The 21,770-nt window shown below is 39.4% G+C and overlaps 1 protein-coding gene across 1 annotated transcript in view; it reads left to right on the top strand.

Moving 5' to 3' along the window:
- The window catches only part of PAX1 (paired box 1), a 10,536-nt gene extending 5,021 nt beyond the window's left edge, over positions 1-5,515 (top strand). The window contains exon 5 of the mRNA XM_088477565.1: positions 4,884-5,515. Coding sequence (XP_088333691.1) covers positions 4,884-4,975 — 92 coding nt within the window. The 3' untranslated portion in view covers positions 4,976-5,515. The remainder of the gene's footprint in view (positions 1-4,883) is intronic.
- The last annotated feature ends 16,255 nt before the right edge of the window (positions 5,516-21,770 follow it).

Genomic DNA, 21,770 nt, shown 5'->3' with positions numbered 1-21,770 from the left:
AACACTTGTATGTATACTGTCTGATCAAAAAATATATGTGAGCATTGAAAACCAATATGCTCGTGAAAAACAAAACAAAAGACCACCTCTTCTAGGAAAAATATATATTTCTAGTGCACAATATATTCGATCCCATTTAGACTTCAAAGTAAGAGTAGTTCGTTCAATAATGTAATAATACGTTAAAATAAGATTTAAAAAAAAATATATTTGTCATTTGTGTGCATCTGGAACATATAATTTGTGTTCTTATAGGATTCTTGCGAACGAACGAAATAAAGGTTATGGAAATACTATTTTAACTAAAAACGCGGTTTTAACGAAATGCGGTTAACAGACAAAAATGAAGAAATAACTGATACATATATATTTACCATTACAAAATATCAGTCCCCGGTGTGTCGTTTCCCTGTTAACTGCTTGTGAAATGTGGTCTGTAAAAACATGGCAGCCCCCAACGCCAGATGTAATGACACTGCACCCATTCCCTAATTTCCGCGGTTACGAACATCCCCGGTATTTAAGTGTATTGTTTAACTAGTACTGCACTACCCATCCCGTTCATATTTACCACTGAAATGAATTCCCCCTTATTGTTAGCATCCATGCTTCTATTAATTTTGTCGCTCTGCATCTATAACATAAATACAGAAATTGAAAGTTTCAAAACACCCATTAATATTATATTTATATTGTATCCAATGTTTTATTTATTCATATTTAAAACGCATCTATATATTTTTTAATGATATTCGAGCAATTGAAAAAAATATATTTTTAATATATTTGCTGTCCAATCGACAGAGATATTTCCAGTGCACAAAGCAACTAATTAAAAAAATAATATCAATCAATAAATAAATTAGTACATCGATATATTAATACATATTTATATTACAACTTGAATTTGCCGGCAACTGGCGGCTTTATGGCTCATGAGGAATCACACATTTACCTTGTGTTCTGCCAGTGAGGGTTATGCTGGAATTTGTAGTTCTGGTGAGCCACTGCTTGTCTTGTTGGTTCAGCCACTTACTGTAGATATAATATGACTATTTACCATGAACACTGCACAGCTGATGATGTAACTTTTATTATGCTCATTAGTGGGGTTTTATGGACAATGACGCTAATGCACAACGTACAATAAACAAGCTGGTCTATAAAACTGCACAGAAAGACCTCATTGTACGAGATACGTGGAATAAAAACGTCTTCTTTTATGATTTGGAAACATTTTATAAGAATCAGATGCTATTGATTCAATCCAGAGGGGTATTTCTCAAAGCTGGGAGAGATATAAAATTGTAAAAAATTAAATTGCCAACCAATCAGCTCCTAACTATTATTTTTTAAACACAGCCTGAAAAATGTAAATTGGAAGCTGACTGGTTAGTATTTTATCTCTCATAATTTTATCTCTCTCCCAGCTTTGATAAATACCCCCCCATGTCTTCAGTTTGTGCAATGTTTTCATTTCTGACACGCACGAGGAACAAATAGGACCATTGGCTCCACTGATACATTGTAATTCAGTAATGTAACAGAATATTTCAGTTTATATGCTTATACCCTTGCTGTCAAAAGCAGTGCATACATTACCAGTAACCAGTGCATGTATGTGATATTGACTGCTAGAATAATAACTGAATATAGTATAATATTAGCTGAGTTAATAAATCGAGAGCACAAACTGGTGCAGAACCTGGAACACAAACTGGTGCAATAAATTAGGAGCACAAAATGGTCATGTGTGATGTTCGCAAGCTATATATCTAGGGGTTCCAGGACACAGTATCAGTCTTCTTAGGGACATTAATGTAAATCAGTTTATACTGTATGTTAATAGTACATTGCTCAGTTTCGAGAGCAATTAAATCAAAAGTACAATAATCGCAAAAGGACAGGATAAGTATATATGCTGTAGCTGAAAATAATACAATATACTAAAAATCAAACAATCTGTATACATTTGCAGTGATACTTACACAAACCACTCCTAGAATTCATTTGTAAGACAATTACATTTCCATGATACCTTTCAATACCGTAGTACTGATGAAGAGCCTGCAAAATTCAACCTGCAGGAATGTGTCTGTGATAGGGAAGTTACAGAGGTGAAATACACCTTAAATACCCCTATAATGTGTAATTGCAACAGAGGTAAATAACATTACAGTCTGCGTCAGGGCCGTAGCTAGGGTAGTGCGGCCGGTGCCATCGCACAGGGCACCACAGGTCAGGGGGCGCTGTTTGGGCCTGTCAAATTTCTTTTTATTATCATTCTTGCTTATAGCTGCCTCTTATTTCATCCCCAGTATCTCCTGGCCTCTCCTATCTCTTCTCTGGCCCTTCCCCATGAAGCTATGGCCCTTTTTTGGTTGCATTATGTCTCTTTGAAAAGTGAGGGGGGCGCCAATGCTCTTTCTGGTACAGGGCACCAAAAAGTCTAGTTATGGCTCTGGTCTGCGTGACTTATTACTTAGTGCTCTGATTTTGTGCGCATGCAGTGACACAATGGCAGATACAGTACCGGGGACAGCCGTTTACAAATAGCACAAGTATTAACATGTTACATGTGAGGTAAATGTCAATCAGTTGTTTAACGATAATCATTTGAAAAATCGTTGTGTGTGTATGCAGCTGTAGAAATGTAATTGTATACAAAGTCAGCTAGTAGTATATTTTCAGTATGTAATTTATGCAATGACATGCCTATACAACTGTGATCCGTCCTCCCCCATCCCAGTCATACAAATAATGGTATATGTAATCTAAAAGATAGACAACACATGGCTTTACAGTTGCTATGCAACTGCAAACAACAGTAATTTTGAGGCTTGTAGTTCCATAATAGCTGGAGAGTCACAGGTTGCTTTTGCCTGTTCTAACCAGAAATCCTGGGACATATAGTTCTATAAAAGCTGTAGAGTCACAGGTTGCTTTAGCCTGTTCTAACCAGTAATCCTGGGACTTGTAATTGCATAATAGCTGGAGAGTCTGAGAGCTGGAGAGTTGCTTTAGCCTGATCTAACCAGAAATCCTGGGACTTGTAGTTCCATAATAGATGGAGAGTCACAGGTTGCTTTAGTCTGTTCTAACCAGAAATACTGGGACTGGTAGTTCCATAATAGCTGGAGAGTCACAGGATGCTTTAGCCTGTTTTAAGAAGAAATCCTGATACTTGTAGTTGCATAATAGCTGGGGAGTCACAGGTTGCTTTGGCCTGTTCTAGCAATCAATTCTCGGACTTGTAGTTTCATATTAGCTGGAGAGCCACAGGATGCATTAGCCTGTTCTAACCAGACATATTATTTCATTACCTTTTATTCTTTGAATTTCTATATGTTTCTCAGAACCTCACCATCATCCTTGCTACTACCGGTATATAACACCCCATGATCTTCACCTTCTCTGCCCATTTTCTCTATGATCTTCTCAGTTGTTGGGCACTATTCTGTCACTCTCATCTTATTCCGATCTCTCCCTAAGCTACACCTCTAGCACTCTCTGTACACATCCACATACTATATCTTCCCTACATATCAATCACTCTCTTTCCTGTGAACCTGGATACATTTAGAAAATAGATAAATACAAACAAAAGAAACAAGAAAATGTAAGTACTCATCTCAAGAAATAATATCTTCATTACTTAAGTTAGATTGTTGCTACAGCTCTCCACTGCCATTAAACCCAATCTAATTTTACTTTGTGTATATTCAGATATGTATTATTGTTTACATGTGCAGTGTCAAAATAAGCCATTATTTGTGTAGCACAAGACTACTTTTAACATTTGGGAAGGTTATTGAAAAATACATAAATGCATGTTTTGTCTAGATAAAATGTGGACATATGTTCTAAGTTCATTTTAACATTAGCACAATAAAAATTCAGCTCTAAAATGCAGTCAGATATAATGTATGTATGTGTTTATCTATGAATGTATATACAACGCATCTATCTATATGTATTTAGCATATATATATATATATATATATATATATATATAAATAAATAAAATAAAGTAAGGTCCTGGTGCCAAGCCCAATGTAATGTAGAGAGAGCAAAAAGCAGATGGCACTCTGGAACAGTTGTACTAAACAAGGTGTGTTCATTGCGAAAGTCAGCAACGTCTCAGGAACAAACGGCCCTTTCTCAAACTGTTACAGCTTGAGAAATGGCCATTTGTTCCTGAAACATTGCTGACTTGCGCAATAAACACACCTTGTTTAATGCAACTGTTTAATGCAACTTTTCCAGAGTGATGACTACTTTTTGCTCTCTCTATAGTGTGTGTTGCCGGTGGCAATGGGTTAATGTAAAGCATCAAATACCTGACAAGACAAGAAGTCAGCACATGATGTAATAATAAATACATTTCTTTATTAAATGGTATCGATCCTTAGTAAACAAATACGCACACACACACACACATACATTTATAGTGTTCATGTGCTGACATAAATTAATTACAGCCAACGGGATACTTCCACAAAAGAAAAAGAGACATGAAATCTTCTGGCTACCCTACACATTTAAAAAATATCTGGACAATCACCAACAAACAGTGTCAGATACTATGTTTTTTAGATCTATCTATCTATCTATCTATCTATCTATCTATCTATCTATCTATCTATCTATCTATCTATCTATCTATTTATCTATCATCCCTTTAGACAAGCACACACATATCTACTGTATATGAGCCTATTCAGAGTTTTTGTATACTGTCCAAACATTGATCAGTCATAATGTTAGATGCAACTATCGCTGTGAGTTGTCCAATATATTTTTAAAATTCTGCTGCATTCAGGGTTTTGCCTTTCACTGGCCACAATAGTTTAAATCTTTTAATCTTTCCCTCTGTTTTTCAGTTATGAACAGAAAACAAATCAATCCCATCATTAAACATCATGATGCCTTGAACAGTGTACATGGACTTTCAATTCCAGCCTCATCCACTTAACAAACACTTAACAATTCACTGAGACATTGTTGGACTTCATGGTGGCTACAATAAAACAGATTCAGTCACAAACTCTGAAGCTAAACATGGTTCCTATGGTGGCAAGAAGGTTGGCTGTAGGACATATCCACAAAGTCAATGACTTAACAGTTTCACAGAGGACTAACAAAAGCAGAGCAAGGTGAGGAACGATTTGGAGATTGGATGAACTGTTTACTTTAGAAAAATGAGGCTAATGCTGAAAGCCATTCTCTCCACCAATTATTTGCTGTCTCCTCTCTTCTTCCATCACATCTCATTGTATTCCCCTCTCATCAACACCATTTAATGTCTACTAGAGTTTACATTCTGCATTGGCAAGAGGATTTTTTTCTGGCTGGTTCTAGACACTGATATTTAATGCTTATTAGGGGGATATGGTTGGAATTAATTGTATGATGTGAAGCAATCTTTGTGAGTGTATTGTATATCCTAGATTGTAAATGTACAAAATAAATAACTGCATTTTATTTTATATTTTTATAAACATAAATATCATAAATAAATGGATAAAGACAATGGTTCCTATATTACTGTATGGTGTTTTACTCACTGAACTAAGGACGTGATGTCAACATTAAATAATTTAGGTTCATAATATCAAATTATATTTTTTTGTGGGCTTTATCAGACCAATTAAATTTCCCTGGTTATAGGGTTCCTGGTTATGTTCATTTTCAGATGAAGCCAGGTTCTGAAACATAAAAACATAAATGTAAAAAATAACATTGATCTGGTGCACAAAGCAGAAGAGATCTAACAAATCCTCAGCTGCTGGGGAGAACACACTCATGGGAGAGATCTAATTTAAAGCTTTAAGATCAACAGATCCGAATACTCCTCTCAACTGTTTAATCTGGTGTGGAAGCAAGATATGCCTGTTTTCTTTCCACACCAGACTGCACAAGCGAGAGGCAAACTCAGATCTGCTAAACTGGAGAAAGTTAAAGGCAGTTGAAAATATTAATCACATCTTTAGTAATTTACTCTGCACTTTACAGTAACAAGACATTATCTGCGTTGAGGATTTAGAAGTAGAGTGTTCATTTGTTATTAAAATTAATCTATTACATAATTTAATATATTTATATATGTATTTTCTGTATATACATGTGTTTCATAGGAAAAATACGGATTATTCAAAATATTTATATACTACATTGCTTTTAAAAATTACATATGTATTTCCCCACATTGTAATTTCCACTGTGACTAAAGTAGGGGTCAGTAACTCCCGGAATGCACGTCAGAGGTGGAATGTGGAACATTTCTTAGTGGTATGCAGTAGGTTTGGTATATTTACCAGCTAGGACCAATGTGTAAGTTCATGGCTCCAATTTAGACCTCAAAATGTTATAATTAAAAGGGCAAATTTTTGGATCTATTCAGTTACAAATAGCAAATAATGCCATCAAGCCAAGACTAATGATTTACCTATGTATAAGCTATTAAAAATATGTGTTATGTTTTTTTGTTGGTCCCTCTATTATTAATTAATATGTTGTAAACTACATAAAATAATAAGTTATTAAATGAGTTATGCACATACACACACATATATATATATATATATATAAAACTATATATATATATATATATATATATATATTTAAAGTAGAAAAATTTGGGATCTACTTAAGATCTAAGAAATCCTACTCTAAGTAAATCCAAAACTTTGCTATTTCTGCTACACCTCGTGCATTTTCTTCTCTGGTGTGCCGTTCTTCCTGCTCAAAATATATATGTATATATACAATATGTTGCCAGTCTCTGCCTTAAAGTGTTTAATGGTGCTCCTCTCAATAACTATAGAAATAAATGCTCAGTGATCATTTGGTTGTGTAACGATCCAATTCTAAGCAATGTGGGCAAGGCGCCATTAGAACGGTCTGGTAAATGCACATCGTGGCCTGCAAATTGCTAATTTTGCATTGCACTCTATAGAAGTACAAAGGAAAATTAGGAATGTTGGGGAACTGTATTCTACTACAACCAGCAGTCCAGGGTTTACATTTCTGCTTATATGTTTTATTTTGTTTTTGCCATTTTCTTTAATTTGCATGAAAATTATTTATTGCTATCAGCATTGGTATTTATTTAACACTTTCTCACATTTTCCAATATATTTTATACTGCACTGATGTTATTTCTTCTGACTGTAATTAATTATTTTCATGATATGGTGTTTGCTGCATGATTGTGAGATAGTTAAGCATTAAATCTCATTTTCTATACAGGATAGTTTGAGAGCAGCCACCTTTATGATACATGGCCTTGAATACTATTATTGATAACACTTTAGTTGTCACAATGTTACTATTTTGCTCTATGATCCTTATGTGTCTTTCTTTGTAATGGGTATGTAATACCAGCTGTCAGGATGTCTCCTATCAGAATACCGACAGCGGCATCCTGATGGTTGGTATCCCGACAGGGGTCGGGTAAGTATACTTACCCTCCCCCCTAAACCTAACACTCCCTTTTGGTAGCCGAACCCTAACTCTCCCCATCCCACACCCTTCCCCTCCCCATTAGTGCCTAAACCTAACCCAACCCCTTAGTGCCTAACCCTAAACCTCACACCTAACCCTAACCTGCCCCCAAAAAACCTTACCCTAACCCCGCTATGCTCCCTAAACCTAACCCCCCCCCCCGTGGCTAATGCTAAGGGCATCCTGGACTTACCTCGTTCAGGCTGGCATCCTTTGGCGTTCCGGTGTCGGGATTAAGATAAGCATCGGTATTTCAATGCCTATCTTAAATACCTTATCAGGATTCTGCTGCCAGTGTTGCCGGCCACTGGTTTCATAACTACATCCCCTTTCTTTAGACACAAGTTTTAATAGCACAACCCTTGACAGTTACATTTAGTCAAAGTTCTGAAAGGTTTTAAAGTTTTTAGTTGTTAAAATCATGGCATTTACACATTGGGAGATTTAGGGTTCATGATGAGGTGGACAATAAGTACCTTTTTCTGCATAAAATACACATTTTACTTCTGTGTATGTGCACAAAGCACTTCTTATGTCTGTGGCCATATGATCACATAAACATGGCCAAATGTGACCAAATTACAATATGGGCATCTTGGTGGAAATGTGACTTATGAAGACTGGGACATAGATTTATATGCGACTGTCAGGAGACGGGAAACTTGTGGATGCTCGACCCTGGTGCAAGTTATGAAATGATGATGATGTTGTCAGTCGGCTGCATTAGTTATGCATGAAGAACTGGCTACATCTTATAATTAAAGCTCCCAAATTGTGTCTTTTTTTAGAGTACAATTTATGGTTACAGTTTAAGTGCAAATTGCATCCAACTCAGCATGACCCCCTTGATAACAAGTATCAACAATCAGAGGGATAACTATACATTTTGGCGCCCTTTTGCGTGAAAGAGCATCAGAGCACCCCCTGCCCCCCCAATGTCATATTTCAATATTACTGATAGTCTGCAGCAGCACATGGTACTGGGGCTCTTGGCTGTTAATATTGTTTTTTCCCATTTTGTATGTATGTACATAGATTGAAGATCTTGACAGATACTGGTATTTACATTTAATAATTAGTTGAACACAATATACTATTTTCTGTAGGACACCATAGTATAATAGTAGAGGCTGGCAGCAGTGTCCATAAATTAGATTACGGACATGAAGTCTGCTCTGTAAATTGAAAATATCTCCATGATCTAAAATAATATAGTAAAATATATGTGGTTCCAGTAAGTCCCTGAAACTGCTGCATAAATAATTTACAGGTTTTTTTTATTAGGTCTTACTGCAGTTAAAATGGTTTAAATGTTAGTAAGTGTGTACTTTGATATTTGATACTTATTTACCTGTTGTGACTGTGTACGGGAGTCCAGTGTGTCAAACTAACACTCACACTGGGCCCTTCTATGTATAGACTCCACTGGACTTGTCACGCTGTCTGCCGCTGCCGCCGTGTCCTGCGCGCCCAAGTTCCAACTTCCAACAAACAGTTCCTCTTGGAACTGTGGGAGCTCAGGATGTTTCTCCCATCCCTAAAGACGATGTGGGTCAGGAGGCACACTGCTACTAATACATAGCAGTGAGCAGCCATCGGTGAATAGAGATTGTGATGGCTGACCAGTTCCTCTCTCGGGGCATGGTACGCTCTGTGTGGCAGCACCCGCCACACTGCTCTAGTAATGGCCCTGCCAACAGTACAGTGCTACCATCGCTGAGCAACTGGTAAACAGATCCAGGAGTTAAAACGAGCTGCAGGAGCCATATTTTATGACAACTGAAAATTGAAAAATATTGAAATAGTAATAAGATTACAAACTCGATTATCCTTTTCAGTTCATTGCAATCCTCAAACAGCATCACAAACTGTCATTACATTATTAGTGATCTCTTTGAAATAGAGCTTTTTTAAAACAGTCCACATTTAGTGTTTTTTATTGGGTGAGCAGCTTATAAACATATGGTCGCACTGTAAAAATGATCTGCCATATATGAATGTACAAAGCTGTTTCTAATGGAAGTGGATCAAATGAAATCACAAGGTCTCCTTGGAGGAAGGAGATTAATTTTTATTATTGTTGTTCATTATTATATATTATTATATTATTATTATTATTGCATTATTATTATTATTATCCTTTATTTATATGGGTCCACTGAGCACCATACATGGAGAATTACAGGGAAAACTACAAAAGTGTAAGCAATATAAAAAGATTCAAACCAACAGTACTGGGGCAAAAATCATACGGTGAGAAAAATGATACAACTAAATGAGTGACAGTTATTAACAGTAGCACTCAATAACCCCTGAGAATGGAGGACATAAAGGACCAAAGTCACTGACTCTGAGTGGGATTGTACTGAAGACAAGGATAATGCAGGATGAGTACCAAAAGGATGGAGGGCACCGCTTGTGAGAGTTTACAGTCTAGCGGATTGTGAGAGATATAATTGCAAGGAGAACAGGGAAGATATTAGGGGTAGATTTACGGAAATGTTGCCGCCGATTATTGGCAACTTTGACTGATATATTTTAAAATGGCAATTGGAATCAATGCTAAGGGGTCCTTCAGCAAGAGTGACGATGTTGCCCAGAATATTATCGGGCAACATCGTCACGAGTTTTTATCAATTATGATAATTTATTGCTGCTATTCAGCAATATTTTCTGCAGGGACAACGGTTGCGCTAGCACGCTATCCCTGTGATGTCACAGAAGGAATTGTTTTCTGGATTCCAAAGAATTTTTCTTCTGTTTGTTGTTCTGTGCCTGCTGAGTCATGCTCTCACCGTAATAGTCTCCGTCCCTGCTTGTGGTGACCGCCGACGGGGTAAGTACATCTCCAGCCTGTCCAAATTGATTGACATGTGTATACAGGCTTTATACTAGCCTGTATACATGTATATATATATGTGCTTTTATATTTAACATTTATATATAAATGTTAAATAGGACAGAGGGCATCATTTAAGAGTGAGGAGAGATGGAACTGGAATATCAGTGGAGGAGACTATAAAATTTCTTAAAACTTTAATTAGCTTCTTTTTTTTTAAATGTATTTTGTAGATCCATCACATTTCAGTCATTCAACTTATTTCATATGTCCCTTCAATCCTGTAAACGTTGTTCAATTTAGGATATTGTTATAATATCTCATCATCTCATACTTACTTTTTATGATAATTTTTACTTCACTTTTACATGGTTTTATAGTTGCCAATGAACAGACATTTTTAGAGCTCCTCTAATAAACGTCAACATTAGCAGGTGAATGAAATGTGGATGCAAAAAATAGGAAAAATAAGAGTCATTGGGCTATATTTACAAAGCAGAGGGTTTTAAGGCCACCAGTTTTTGGCAGTTTTGCCCGTGTGATTTAAAATGGCAATAATATTAATATGTAAAGTCATTACATGTATTATTATTGCCATTTTAAATCCTGTGACTTTGAAAACCTGCCACATAGTAAATATTGTCCATGGTAGATAATAATCAGGACCTGACTTAACATAAAATGTAAAACAAATATATATATCTATACTAGAGATGTGCCGTTCGGTTCTCCAGAAATCCGAATCCATCCGAATTTCGCGAACCCGGCTAAATCCGAGTCACGGTTCTAATCTCCTGAGGAGATCCGGGTAAATCTGGGTCGCGGTTCTGGTCTTTTTGCGGTTCGGAATTCGGATTTGAATTCCGAATTTCGGGTTTTGGATTGCATAAATTACATGAATTTAGCTGTTTTTAAAACTTTTTATCTATTTTTTATTAAAAAATCCAGATCCATAACCAAAACACTTGAGGATGGTTTGCAAAACCAAGTCCAGATCCAAAACTTTGAAGGAGATACATATCCAAAACCAAAACCAAAACACCGGGGGTCAGTGCACATCCCTAATCTATACATTATTGTGCAAAATAAGTTTAGAATCAGTGACTTTTTTGTTAGAAATCACAGATAATAAAGTAGTTTTTCATGTCAACTCCCTTATTATATAAGTGGCTGTGTTTTAACTTAACTGATTTAACTGTTTGTGTAGATTATGCTGACGACCAGACCAACTTGTCATCAGCACTGAAGGGGTTAGTGTAAGAGGCACAAGATGGAATTATAGCACAGTATTGCAAAACGATTTACCAATTACACAGCGCAACTCATTTTTTATCATAGAACACTTTCAGAATGTGTCACGTGAGGGCAGGAATTTTTCTTAACTACAAACAGACAGAGTCAAGCAAGGCAAAATATGCTTCTTGAATTTGACAACATGAAATTAAACTGGTAAGTGCTTAAATAGACCAGCTTTTGCCATTACTATTCCCCCTCTATCACATTACATCACTCCCTCCTATTTTTCAGTCTCATTTAAAATAAATGTATTTCCTCCCAATGCAATAAGTAATATATATTTCCTTGATTAATATTTAAAATACAATTCTTAATTATTATTTTTGTCCCTGTGTGAAGATACATGGTCTCTGGCATTTATATGGTCACAAAGCTCCTTGATGATTTCTGTTTTCAATAACATTTAAAGTTCATGATGCATTGGAGGAGATGTATCAAGAATTTTAGAGATAAAGTGGAGAGAGATTAAGTACCAAACAATCAGCTTCTGTTCTAACTGTCATTTTTCAGCACAGTCTGCAAAATGGCTCTTAGAAGCTGATTTGTTGGAATGTTATCTCTCTCCAAGGTTTGATACATTTCCCCCATTATCCTCTATTTCAATATGTTACTACTGCTGACTGGACCTCATCTCAAGCTCTACATATAGGAAACATATGCTATTTTTGTGTGCACTTTTTATGTAATTTATTCCCATTTGCCGACAAACTCAGAATCATATATTTACACTGCTATTTTTGTTACAGTATTTAAACTGCTATTTAGGTTACAGTATGTACACTGCTATTTATGTTACAGTTCAGAAGCAGGGATAGAAAGTCTTTGACTTTGGAGCCCACTTGACCCAGTGTATAGAGTTCTCAATTTGTGCTTGGGCCATCCCAACTCCGTATCCAATATCTAACAGGAAAGGTGGAATCACATGCATTGTCTCAGGGATGATGCCTAATCTGGGCAGATATTTGTACTATGAAGCAAGTTTCACTATGAACACCTGACTCAGAATGTGATGGGTGTGGGAAATGATGTGTGTGCAGGTGTTGATATTGCAGAGTTATATAGGCACACATCAACAGATGACTCAAACTATGAACAGCCCAGTTACTTAACCAGTGGTGTTGATTTATTGAGATATAGCAGGTACAGCCATACTCAAAGTAACATTGTACACTGGTGATGTAGTGGAGCTTGAGTGGAGCGGGGTTCCATAATGTATGGTGCAAACGGGTAGCTGTGCAGGATTTCGGAACAGCTGTAAATACAGGTATCAACCAGGTTGTCTCATAGGAGCTAAGTAGGAGACTTCTGTCTCCCTCCATGTCACTCTACACAGTAAAGACAAGATGGCCCCTGCACGTGCTCAGTAGTCACTACAGCGGCAATCTTGAGAAAGGGCATGAAGCTTCCGTGGAGGACAGGAAGACAGGACACTGCGCAGTAGCACACTCCTCTTTCAACACTGGGAAATAAATTATTAGTTTCATGATTAGTCACCTGCAAGTCCTTCAAAAGACATAGGTCCTGATTCAGAGGCGCTCGCTATTTGCGAGCGCTCGCTCTGAATCAGGGTGGATTTAAAAAAAAAATAAAATCCGCCTCCAGGCCGCTTGCATAGCTGTGGGTGACCACCCACAGCTTGTGCGGGTGGCCTGGCAATGGCCACCCGCACAAGTGGCCTGGCTCATCGGGCTTGCAATGAGATCCTTGTGGTAAGCTCTCGTCCACCGCAAGCCCCAGTGAACTTACTGCTCTTCGGGAACGCCTCCATTTGTGCAGCCACCCCCCGACCATCCTACAAAATGGGGCGAGCTGTTAATCAACATCAACAGCAGCCCCGTTTTGCTGCGAGCCCTGAGTGAGTGAAGTTCTCACTTGCCCTGGGGATCGCACACGAGCAGTGCGCATGCCACGCGTGCGCACTGGCCGACCATCGACCCGCTTGCGAGCGCTATATGCTCGCAAGCAGGTCTTAATCAGGCCCATAATTGCTTTACATTTACGTGAAGGACCTCCAGGCCAGCTGAGGTGAATCAGATTAGCATTTACTGTATGACCACTGTGATCATTTAGGCTTTGAACACTCTTCCTGTGCCTGTAGTAGATTTGGCATGACCTTTATTCCCTACTATGGGGGAGATTAATCAAACTGACTAAAGAGGACAAGTGGAGGTTTTGCCCCTAACCAATTAAATTTTAGCTATCATTTTTTTATTAGAATTTACTAGATAATTGATACTGTAGCTAGAATCTGACTAGTCATCTCTAGAAGGTTTGATTAATCTCTCCATTAGTGCCCCATTTATCAACGAGTTTTATCATACGCAATGAGTTTTAAAACATGTAGAGTATGATAATGGTGCTCCAGCCTATCAGCCTCTTACTGTCATCTGTTTGAAAAGTGATAGATGGGAGCTGATTGGCTTGAGCACCATTTATCATGCGCAATGTGTTTTAATACTAGTTACGTATGATAAAACTTGTTGATAAATGAAGCCTTAGGGCCTTTATTCGAGTGATAAAACTCGCTGAGTATGATAAATGCTGATCCAGACAATCAGCTCCCAACTATCAATTTTCAAAAAGATGATAGTTGGGAGCTGATTGGCTGGAGCACCATTATCATACTCTATGAGTTTAATCACTATTTGTGAATGATAAAACTTGTTGATAAATGAGACCCTTAGGACCTCATTCAGAGTCGGTCGAAGCGGCCGCACGGTCGTACGGGAAAAGGGGCCGGATATTCAAATGATTCCCTCGCAAGTTGCGTCCCTAAGTTCGGATCGGTAGCTGGCCGACCAAAGGGAGGAAGCGGTCGGATTTAAAAAAAATACGCCCCCTTCTCGTACGCATTGCACGTCATCTCCGGGCATATAAGGATAAATCGAGACCATCGGGAACCATCGAAACTGGTCGTAGAGCTTAAGGTTGACCATACCCTCTCTTAAGCACTACGATCATGTCAGTGTAAAAACCTCCCATGTCACATGTGCCATGATGCTACTTTGTTAATTATGCACTCCCATAAACCGTATGCACTCCCATAAAACGCCGTTCGCATAATTAGGCACGCCTGCGTTCGGATCTCCACTCCCCCATTTTCAAGCACCTTCCCCTGTTACCACCCACAAACGCCTCATTCTGTCACTCAAACTACCGACCTGGCTGTGTTCAAGGAGAGAGAAATTTCTGATCGTAGCGGCTAGTTTGCGTACGCGCATTGCGAACTTTACGCATGAGCAATATAGCGAACATCTTTGGCGTGCGACCGTGCGGCCGCAACGACCGACTCTGAATGAGGTCCTTAGTGTGGTATGAACTGAGGTTACATCTCCTCCCAGGACATAAGCATCTGTCAATGAAGCAAGTGCTTGGGGTGGGATGTCACTGGTCAGGGCCGAAACTAGGATTTTTGTCACCAAGGGCAAAACAGTAATTTGGCGGGCCCCCCCCTGGTAACTACCCCATAGTAATGCCCCCTGCAGCAGTGCCCCTATAGTAATGCCCCCTTCAGCAGTGCACCTATAGTAATGGCCCCCGATAATTCCCTGTATTAGTGCCCATATAGTAATGCCTCCATAGTAATGCCCCTGTAGTAGTGCCCATATAGTAATGCCCCTGTAGAAGTGCCCATATGGTAATGCCCCCATAGTTATGCCCCTGTAGTAGTGCCCATATAGTAATGCCCCTCTAGTAGTGCCCATATAGTAATGCCCCCATAGTAATACTCCTGTAGTAGTACCCATATGGTAATGCCCCCATAGTAATGCCCCTATAGTGCGGCTTACACAAAAAAAACAATACCCACCTTAAACCCCGCTCCTGCGTCCGTTGCCGTCCAGTCTACCCGGCTGCTCCTCGGAACTATGGGAGAGATGTCATGACGTCTCTCCCATAGTGCCCGTGGGTAGAGCCATAAGCTGGAGTTCAGGAGAGAACTCCAGGCTCCAGCTACTGCAGCGCTGCATGGAAGGACCCGGGCACCCGCTGGTAATAAAATATCAGCGGGCATCTGGCTTGGAGCCTCCCTGCGACACCAGGCTGGAGGACACTGATGCCAGTGAAGCGGCGCACCCGGTGCACGTGCACCTCCAGCCCCACCCTAATTGTGGCCCTGCACTGGTGTTCCATTGTTCAGGTTGAAGTTGCTTAACTAAGTCATGGGAAGCGCCATTGGACACTCACTATACTGACAATGATTTTGTTTTGTCACCTGTCCATTTCTATTTAAAACTGCCACCTGAGGCAAGGTATTCATCTTACCTCATGGCCCCAAAGTTTCTTATAGATGTTATTGTTGAAAGTAGAAAGTGCTACTGTGCATACTCCATTTTGGTTCCTCTAGGGAGACTTCAAGCCCTTACCAAGTTGGCCAACATCTGTAGCTCTGAGCATGTGTGGTGCCATCTTGTCATTGTGTTAGAGTCCCACAGTGGGAGACCCTGTAATTAATGGTTAACCAACCCTTTAAGAGACACCAATACAGGTTGCTACCCACATACAGTCACTGGCTGGTGACCTGTGCTCCACTGCACTCAAGTCTGTACATGCATAACTGTGAGTATAGCTGTACATGCATCTACTAAATAAACCACCCCAATTGTTAAATAATGGGCTGTTCATTGTCTCAGGGCATCCTCTGGTGTGCACATGTAAGCTGCCATACCATCGTCACCTGTACACACTTAATCATACTTGCCGACATTTTTGTGTCCAGGAGAGGGCTGTCAGGTCAGTGCAGGAGGGAGGGCGGGGGTGGTTTAAGTAGGTGGAGTGGGCCCCCGCTTTATAGTGCCGATATTACAGCTTGAGTTGCATCATCACACCCCCGAACCAACCACTTTCGCGATGGGTGTGGTCGCGGGAGGCTGGCCACCATTCTGAGGGCTTGCCTACTCTTGCGGGATGCGGGGAGCAGCACCCGATTTTTGGGAAGCACCCAACAGTCCCAGGAGAGTAGGCAAATATGCACTTATTCCAACAGCTATTTCTCATTATAGCTGCAGTATATAAAATATGCATAAAAATCATATTCACTGTAAAGAATAAGGGGCCTATTCATGATCTTAATTAACATTCTAACTCACCGCGGCTACCGGAGCAATTCATCGTTGCTCCGGTGCGGTGACAGCTGATGCAAAATCAATTGTCCCCGTGAGCGGCTTCACTGCTCATTTTCGGAGCAGTGAATCTTTTCACTGTTCCTGTAGGAGCAGTGACGGGACTGCACATGCGAGACCTACAGGTCACGCATGTGCACAAGAGCCCTGACGTTCCGCGGAAGGAGTTGGACATGGACGGAGGGATCCAAAGGTATCCCTCATCGCAACCCGGACCTCCTTCCATTAGGGAAGGAGCGGGTTGCGATCCCGGAGGAGGAGCATTCGCGTTTGGGAGCAAATTGATGATTGTCATTTGCTTTCATACCTTACCAGATTTTCATTCCAACCAATCAACTAGTTGGCTGGTTGGACAGATAATCTGTAGATGTGTGGCCAGCTTTAAAATGACCACATATCTAAAGATTATCTGTCCAACCAGCGAAATACTAGTTGTTTGGTTGAAATGAAAATCTGGTAAGGTATGAAAGCAAATGACAATCAGCAATTTGCCTCCAAACGCTGGAACATGGACAAAAACTGTTGTTTGAACAAATTGTTTATGGGTCCGCATGCCATATCGTGTGATTGGCCGTGCAGCAGGGCCAATCACACGATATTGCATGCGACCATACGAACACGCAAATCTGGCATACATACTGCACGATATGCCCGATTTGTCATTCCGATTTGGCTAAATTGGCCAAATTGGGCCGACATCGTGCAGGTGTGTACCCAGCCTTAGAAAGTGTTAGGCAAAATGTGCATTTTATATTGTACCAGCCTGCCACAAATTACAGTACCTACTGTAAAATAATGATAACTTTAAATAAATTAACGACTGATTTGACGCTGCTACATATATTTGAAAGTACAGAGCAGCAAGGAACAGAGAGCAGGTGGTATTAATCAATGAGACATCTTCCTATTTAATGATATCTTGCTTGTTGCTATCATTTGCTATTATTTGAGCAATAAAGTTTTTATTTAATCTATTTTATGGTCTGAAACCTGTTGGCTCAAAAGTTCTATAAACTAGAAAAACATAAAAAGTGAATAATTGCTACCGTTTGGCAGTAATGTCATAGATAGCGACACAATCTCTGAGCAATTGTAAGGAGTATCCATAAACAATTTAATAAGGAATGTCATATTAGAGACGGTGTGGAGAAAAACAGGGTTCTTTTAAATATAAGTTCAAACACATATGGGGCGCACAATGGTAAGACAGAGTTTAAAATAAGCAACTTTAATAACAGTAAAAACATACATTTAGGTTTAAAAAAAAAAAAATATATATATATAGATGGAACATTGCTAATTTTGTCCTGATTTCTTCTGGCTTTCTCCACCTTATGGAACCGTGCTACTTTCTGCTTCATGGACAAAGTGTTTTGTCGTCCGACTTCATTAGGACCGTGATTAGATTATCATTGATGTGTACAATTTTTTAAAAATATAATTTATACAGGCAGTGAGCTCCAATTTACAAAAAAAATATTATTTCAGAAAATCCTAATCCCAGGATAAAATATAATAAATTCATGCCTCTATGTAAATAGCTTGATAATATGAAATATTTGACCTTGCCCTAACTTTATCATCAGTTTGCTGGGCGGTAAAGTACAGCGGCTAATTGAATTCCCCCCTTTATATATCATCTATCTAGTACAGGCAATAAAGTGATAGCTAGAATCTCATTGGTTGATCTGGTCAACACTTCCAATTATCCTCTTTAGAAGTTTGATAAATCACCCATTCAGTTAAGTGAAATATAATATTTAGTTCTGTTGGCCATAGGTTTTAATAGATATTAATGGTTTCACTTTTTCTTACCTGCTCATAGCAATGGAAATATTTGATAACCCCTCTCCTTTAAAACCTAACTTGTCTATGAAAACAGAGGAACAGATTTTCTTTATTCTTACCCAAACAATTACAGCATGTTCTTTTTATCTTTTGAAAAAAACTTTAGAAGAAATCTAACTAATAACATACAAGTGAAACATATTGATAGACAAAATATCCACAGAAGATCATTTGCTATTATTGTTTTTCATTTATGTTCATACCTCATTTCCAACGCCAGTAGAGATAAATGAAAAAAACTCCCATGCTACTGTGATGAGAATGTAATCCACATGCAGAGCCAATGGTGTGCTCGCTTTGTAGTTTTAAATCAGTTTCATATTGCAGATTCAGCCATATATCTGAAGGTGATTAACACTTTACGGTCAAGCTGGTGAACGCAAAAGACAAAGCACTAATCTATAAGTGTTTATCAGGAGTTAACATGCAAACATTCTACACCTTAAAGAAAAAGCTTTTGCATTTTTAGGCCCGTATTCAATTAGAAGCAAAAAGCCGAGATCTGCAAAAAAGTATCGCCGATTGCGACTTTTTGCCAGTTGGAAACTTATCTCCCATTTCAATTCCAAATAGTTTTTGCATATGCGGAAACTCAATGCAATGTAATAGGTGAAAAACATTCGCCTCTGAATAGCAGGAGAAAAGATATGCATTTTTTTATTTTGGGGTGCAAAGGTGGGAAAACCACTCAGAACCATTGGGACAGCCCCCAAAGGACAAAGGCATCAAAAAATCCCTAAAAAAAGTGAGGAAAACCACAAAAAAGTTCTTTCATTTTGGGGACAAAAAAGCACAAAGTGTGGGGACAACTTCGCAAACTAGCAAAATAAAGTTCTGGGGGTGCTCTAAGAAGGGGCCAAGTGTTTTTGGGGTTGAGTTGCTTTTTTGATGAATTTTGCTTTCATTAAAACTTCACTTTAGAGACATTAAAAGATACTTGCACCCATTTTCAGGTACCCCAAATTTGCCAGGACTACTTATTTTCTCCAAAAAATACTGATTTATGCCATTCTTCACCACTTGTGCAAAGACTCTAATTAGTGGCAATTGTATCAACTTACGCACCCCAAACAGTTTGATTAGGACTAATTGGGCACTACTACATTGATTTGATATCCAATGTTTCTGCATCTTTTTGGGGGGGTTCAGGCTGATTTCCCTGATTCTGACACCACTTTTCGCCTGTTCTGACTTTGCGTGTCTTTTGGAATTTAATATGGCAAATAGTGGGGACACGCACGATAAGTTTCTGCAGCCAAAAGATGCGATGTAGGTGAAAAGTCCAGCAGGCGGAACTTTATCGCGTGTGCAAAACTAATTGAATACGGGCCTTAGCCTTTATGATGTATTCTGCTCATTGCCCATTTAGTTGTGCGATGGGGAACCAAAGATGGAATAAACATAACAGAGAACAATAGATAGGGCTGGACTGGCAAATTAAAGTGGCCCTGTAAAAAAATTGTGAAAGTGGCCTTTTATAGGCACTACTGAATCCACTGCAGATGGAGCCAACAACAATCTAGGAGAGGTTAGCACATATTAGTCATATTAGTGATAGGTGAGGCTATGGAAACACACAGTGATAGACAAGTCAGGCACTTTAGAGACCTATATACTGTACAAAGCAGGAGAGTGTTCCAGAGATCACCATATACAATAGATAGCATCCTATTAACTGCCAAACAATAGAAAGTGCATTCCAGGACTTGATAAACTATACAGAAAGTATTCCAGAGACCGATATCCAATACAGAGAGCTTCCCAGAGATCTACAGTAGATACCTTAAAAAAGACATTGGGGTCTATGTACTAAAGGGAGAAAAGGGGTTAAAACACTAAAGGCAGAGAAAATCCCTGTACATACCGCTTCTCAGTATGTACTAAAGGGATTTTCTCTGCCTGTAGCCTGCCAGCGCTAAGTGCAGGCTACAATATCACACTGGACCTGGGGCACTTAGCGCTGCCATAAACACCTATGGCAGCGCTAAGTGTCCCAGGTATTACTAAGAGGAAATGTCACTTACCGTCTGCTGATTTCTAGAGTGCTGATATCCCCTCCTGTAGCTGCTGTTATCTGCTTCTCCTCCCTGGAGAAGCAGGACTTCGGCTGTATCAGGTTGGCCGTTTTTAAATAAAGTTTGTTGAAAAAAAAAAAAGTCACTGCTGCTGCTGCTGCCGGATGGAGCCTGGAGATGGTGAGTCACACAGGGCTGTCAGGGGAAGGGAGTGTCAGCTTTTACCACTGAGGGGGTGACTTAACGTTCACCCTCCTCGGCTGGTCTATTTTTAGTAAGTGCTGCGTTAGCCAGCTCCTGCTTCGCTGTGGTAGCAGGTGAAGCAGGAGTGGTATTAACGCAGCATCTTAGTAAATAGACCCCACTATGTTGAAACGCATTGGTGGAGGAACTGTAGACCTTTTGTGAAGTTACCAGCTGTGTGACCAGAGGTAGCGTGTCCCCTGTGTTGCTGTGGTCCGGACTTTTCAGCCTATATGCAGGTCATGTGCTTTTCCATCTTCCTATGTGTTCACTCATTCGGTTTTATGATATAACTTTTTGATAATATTTTTCTTTTTTATTAAATGAATTGAAGTATCCTTTAATACATTTATTGATGCATTAATTATTTACACTTATATGCACATTCCCCTGTGAGATATTGGAGTAAGGAGAAGGAGTGTCGCCAGGAGTTTTACACCAAAAAGAAACCTTGATGAGTATGTAACTCATGCTGTGCAGGGGCAGAACTATGGGAGACAATGGAGGTGCCTGCCACCGGGCTCCAGCTCTGAGGGGGCACTTCCTCCATTGTCCACAACATATTCACCCCACTTAGGGCTGTGACTATGTACCCGAAGTGTACTGTCACAGCCACCCAATACATGGCACCCCTTCCCGGCAGCTGAGAAGCCACCGTATACTAGTGGAGAGCTCCATGTCACACCATCAGCTGCTGCCTTCATCTATCTATAGCAGTGTTGGCTAACCTTGACACTCCAGCTGTTGTGGAACTATATATCCCAGCATGCCCTGCCACAGTTTTAGCATGCCCTAATAGCAAAACTGTATCAGTGCATGCTGGGTTATGAAGTTCCATAACAGCTGGAGTGTCAAGGTTAGCCAACACTGATCTATAGCAAGTCTGCATGCGAATTGCTACAT

The sequence above is a fragment of the Taudactylus pleione genome, unplaced genomic scaffold, assembly GCF_031769625.1.
Source record: "Taudactylus pleione unplaced genomic scaffold, aTauple2 ptg000201l, whole genome shotgun sequence".
NCBI lineage: Eukaryota > Metazoa > Chordata > Amphibia > Anura > Myobatrachidae > Taudactylus > Taudactylus pleione.
This window is presented reverse-complemented; position numbering and strand designations above follow the sequence as displayed.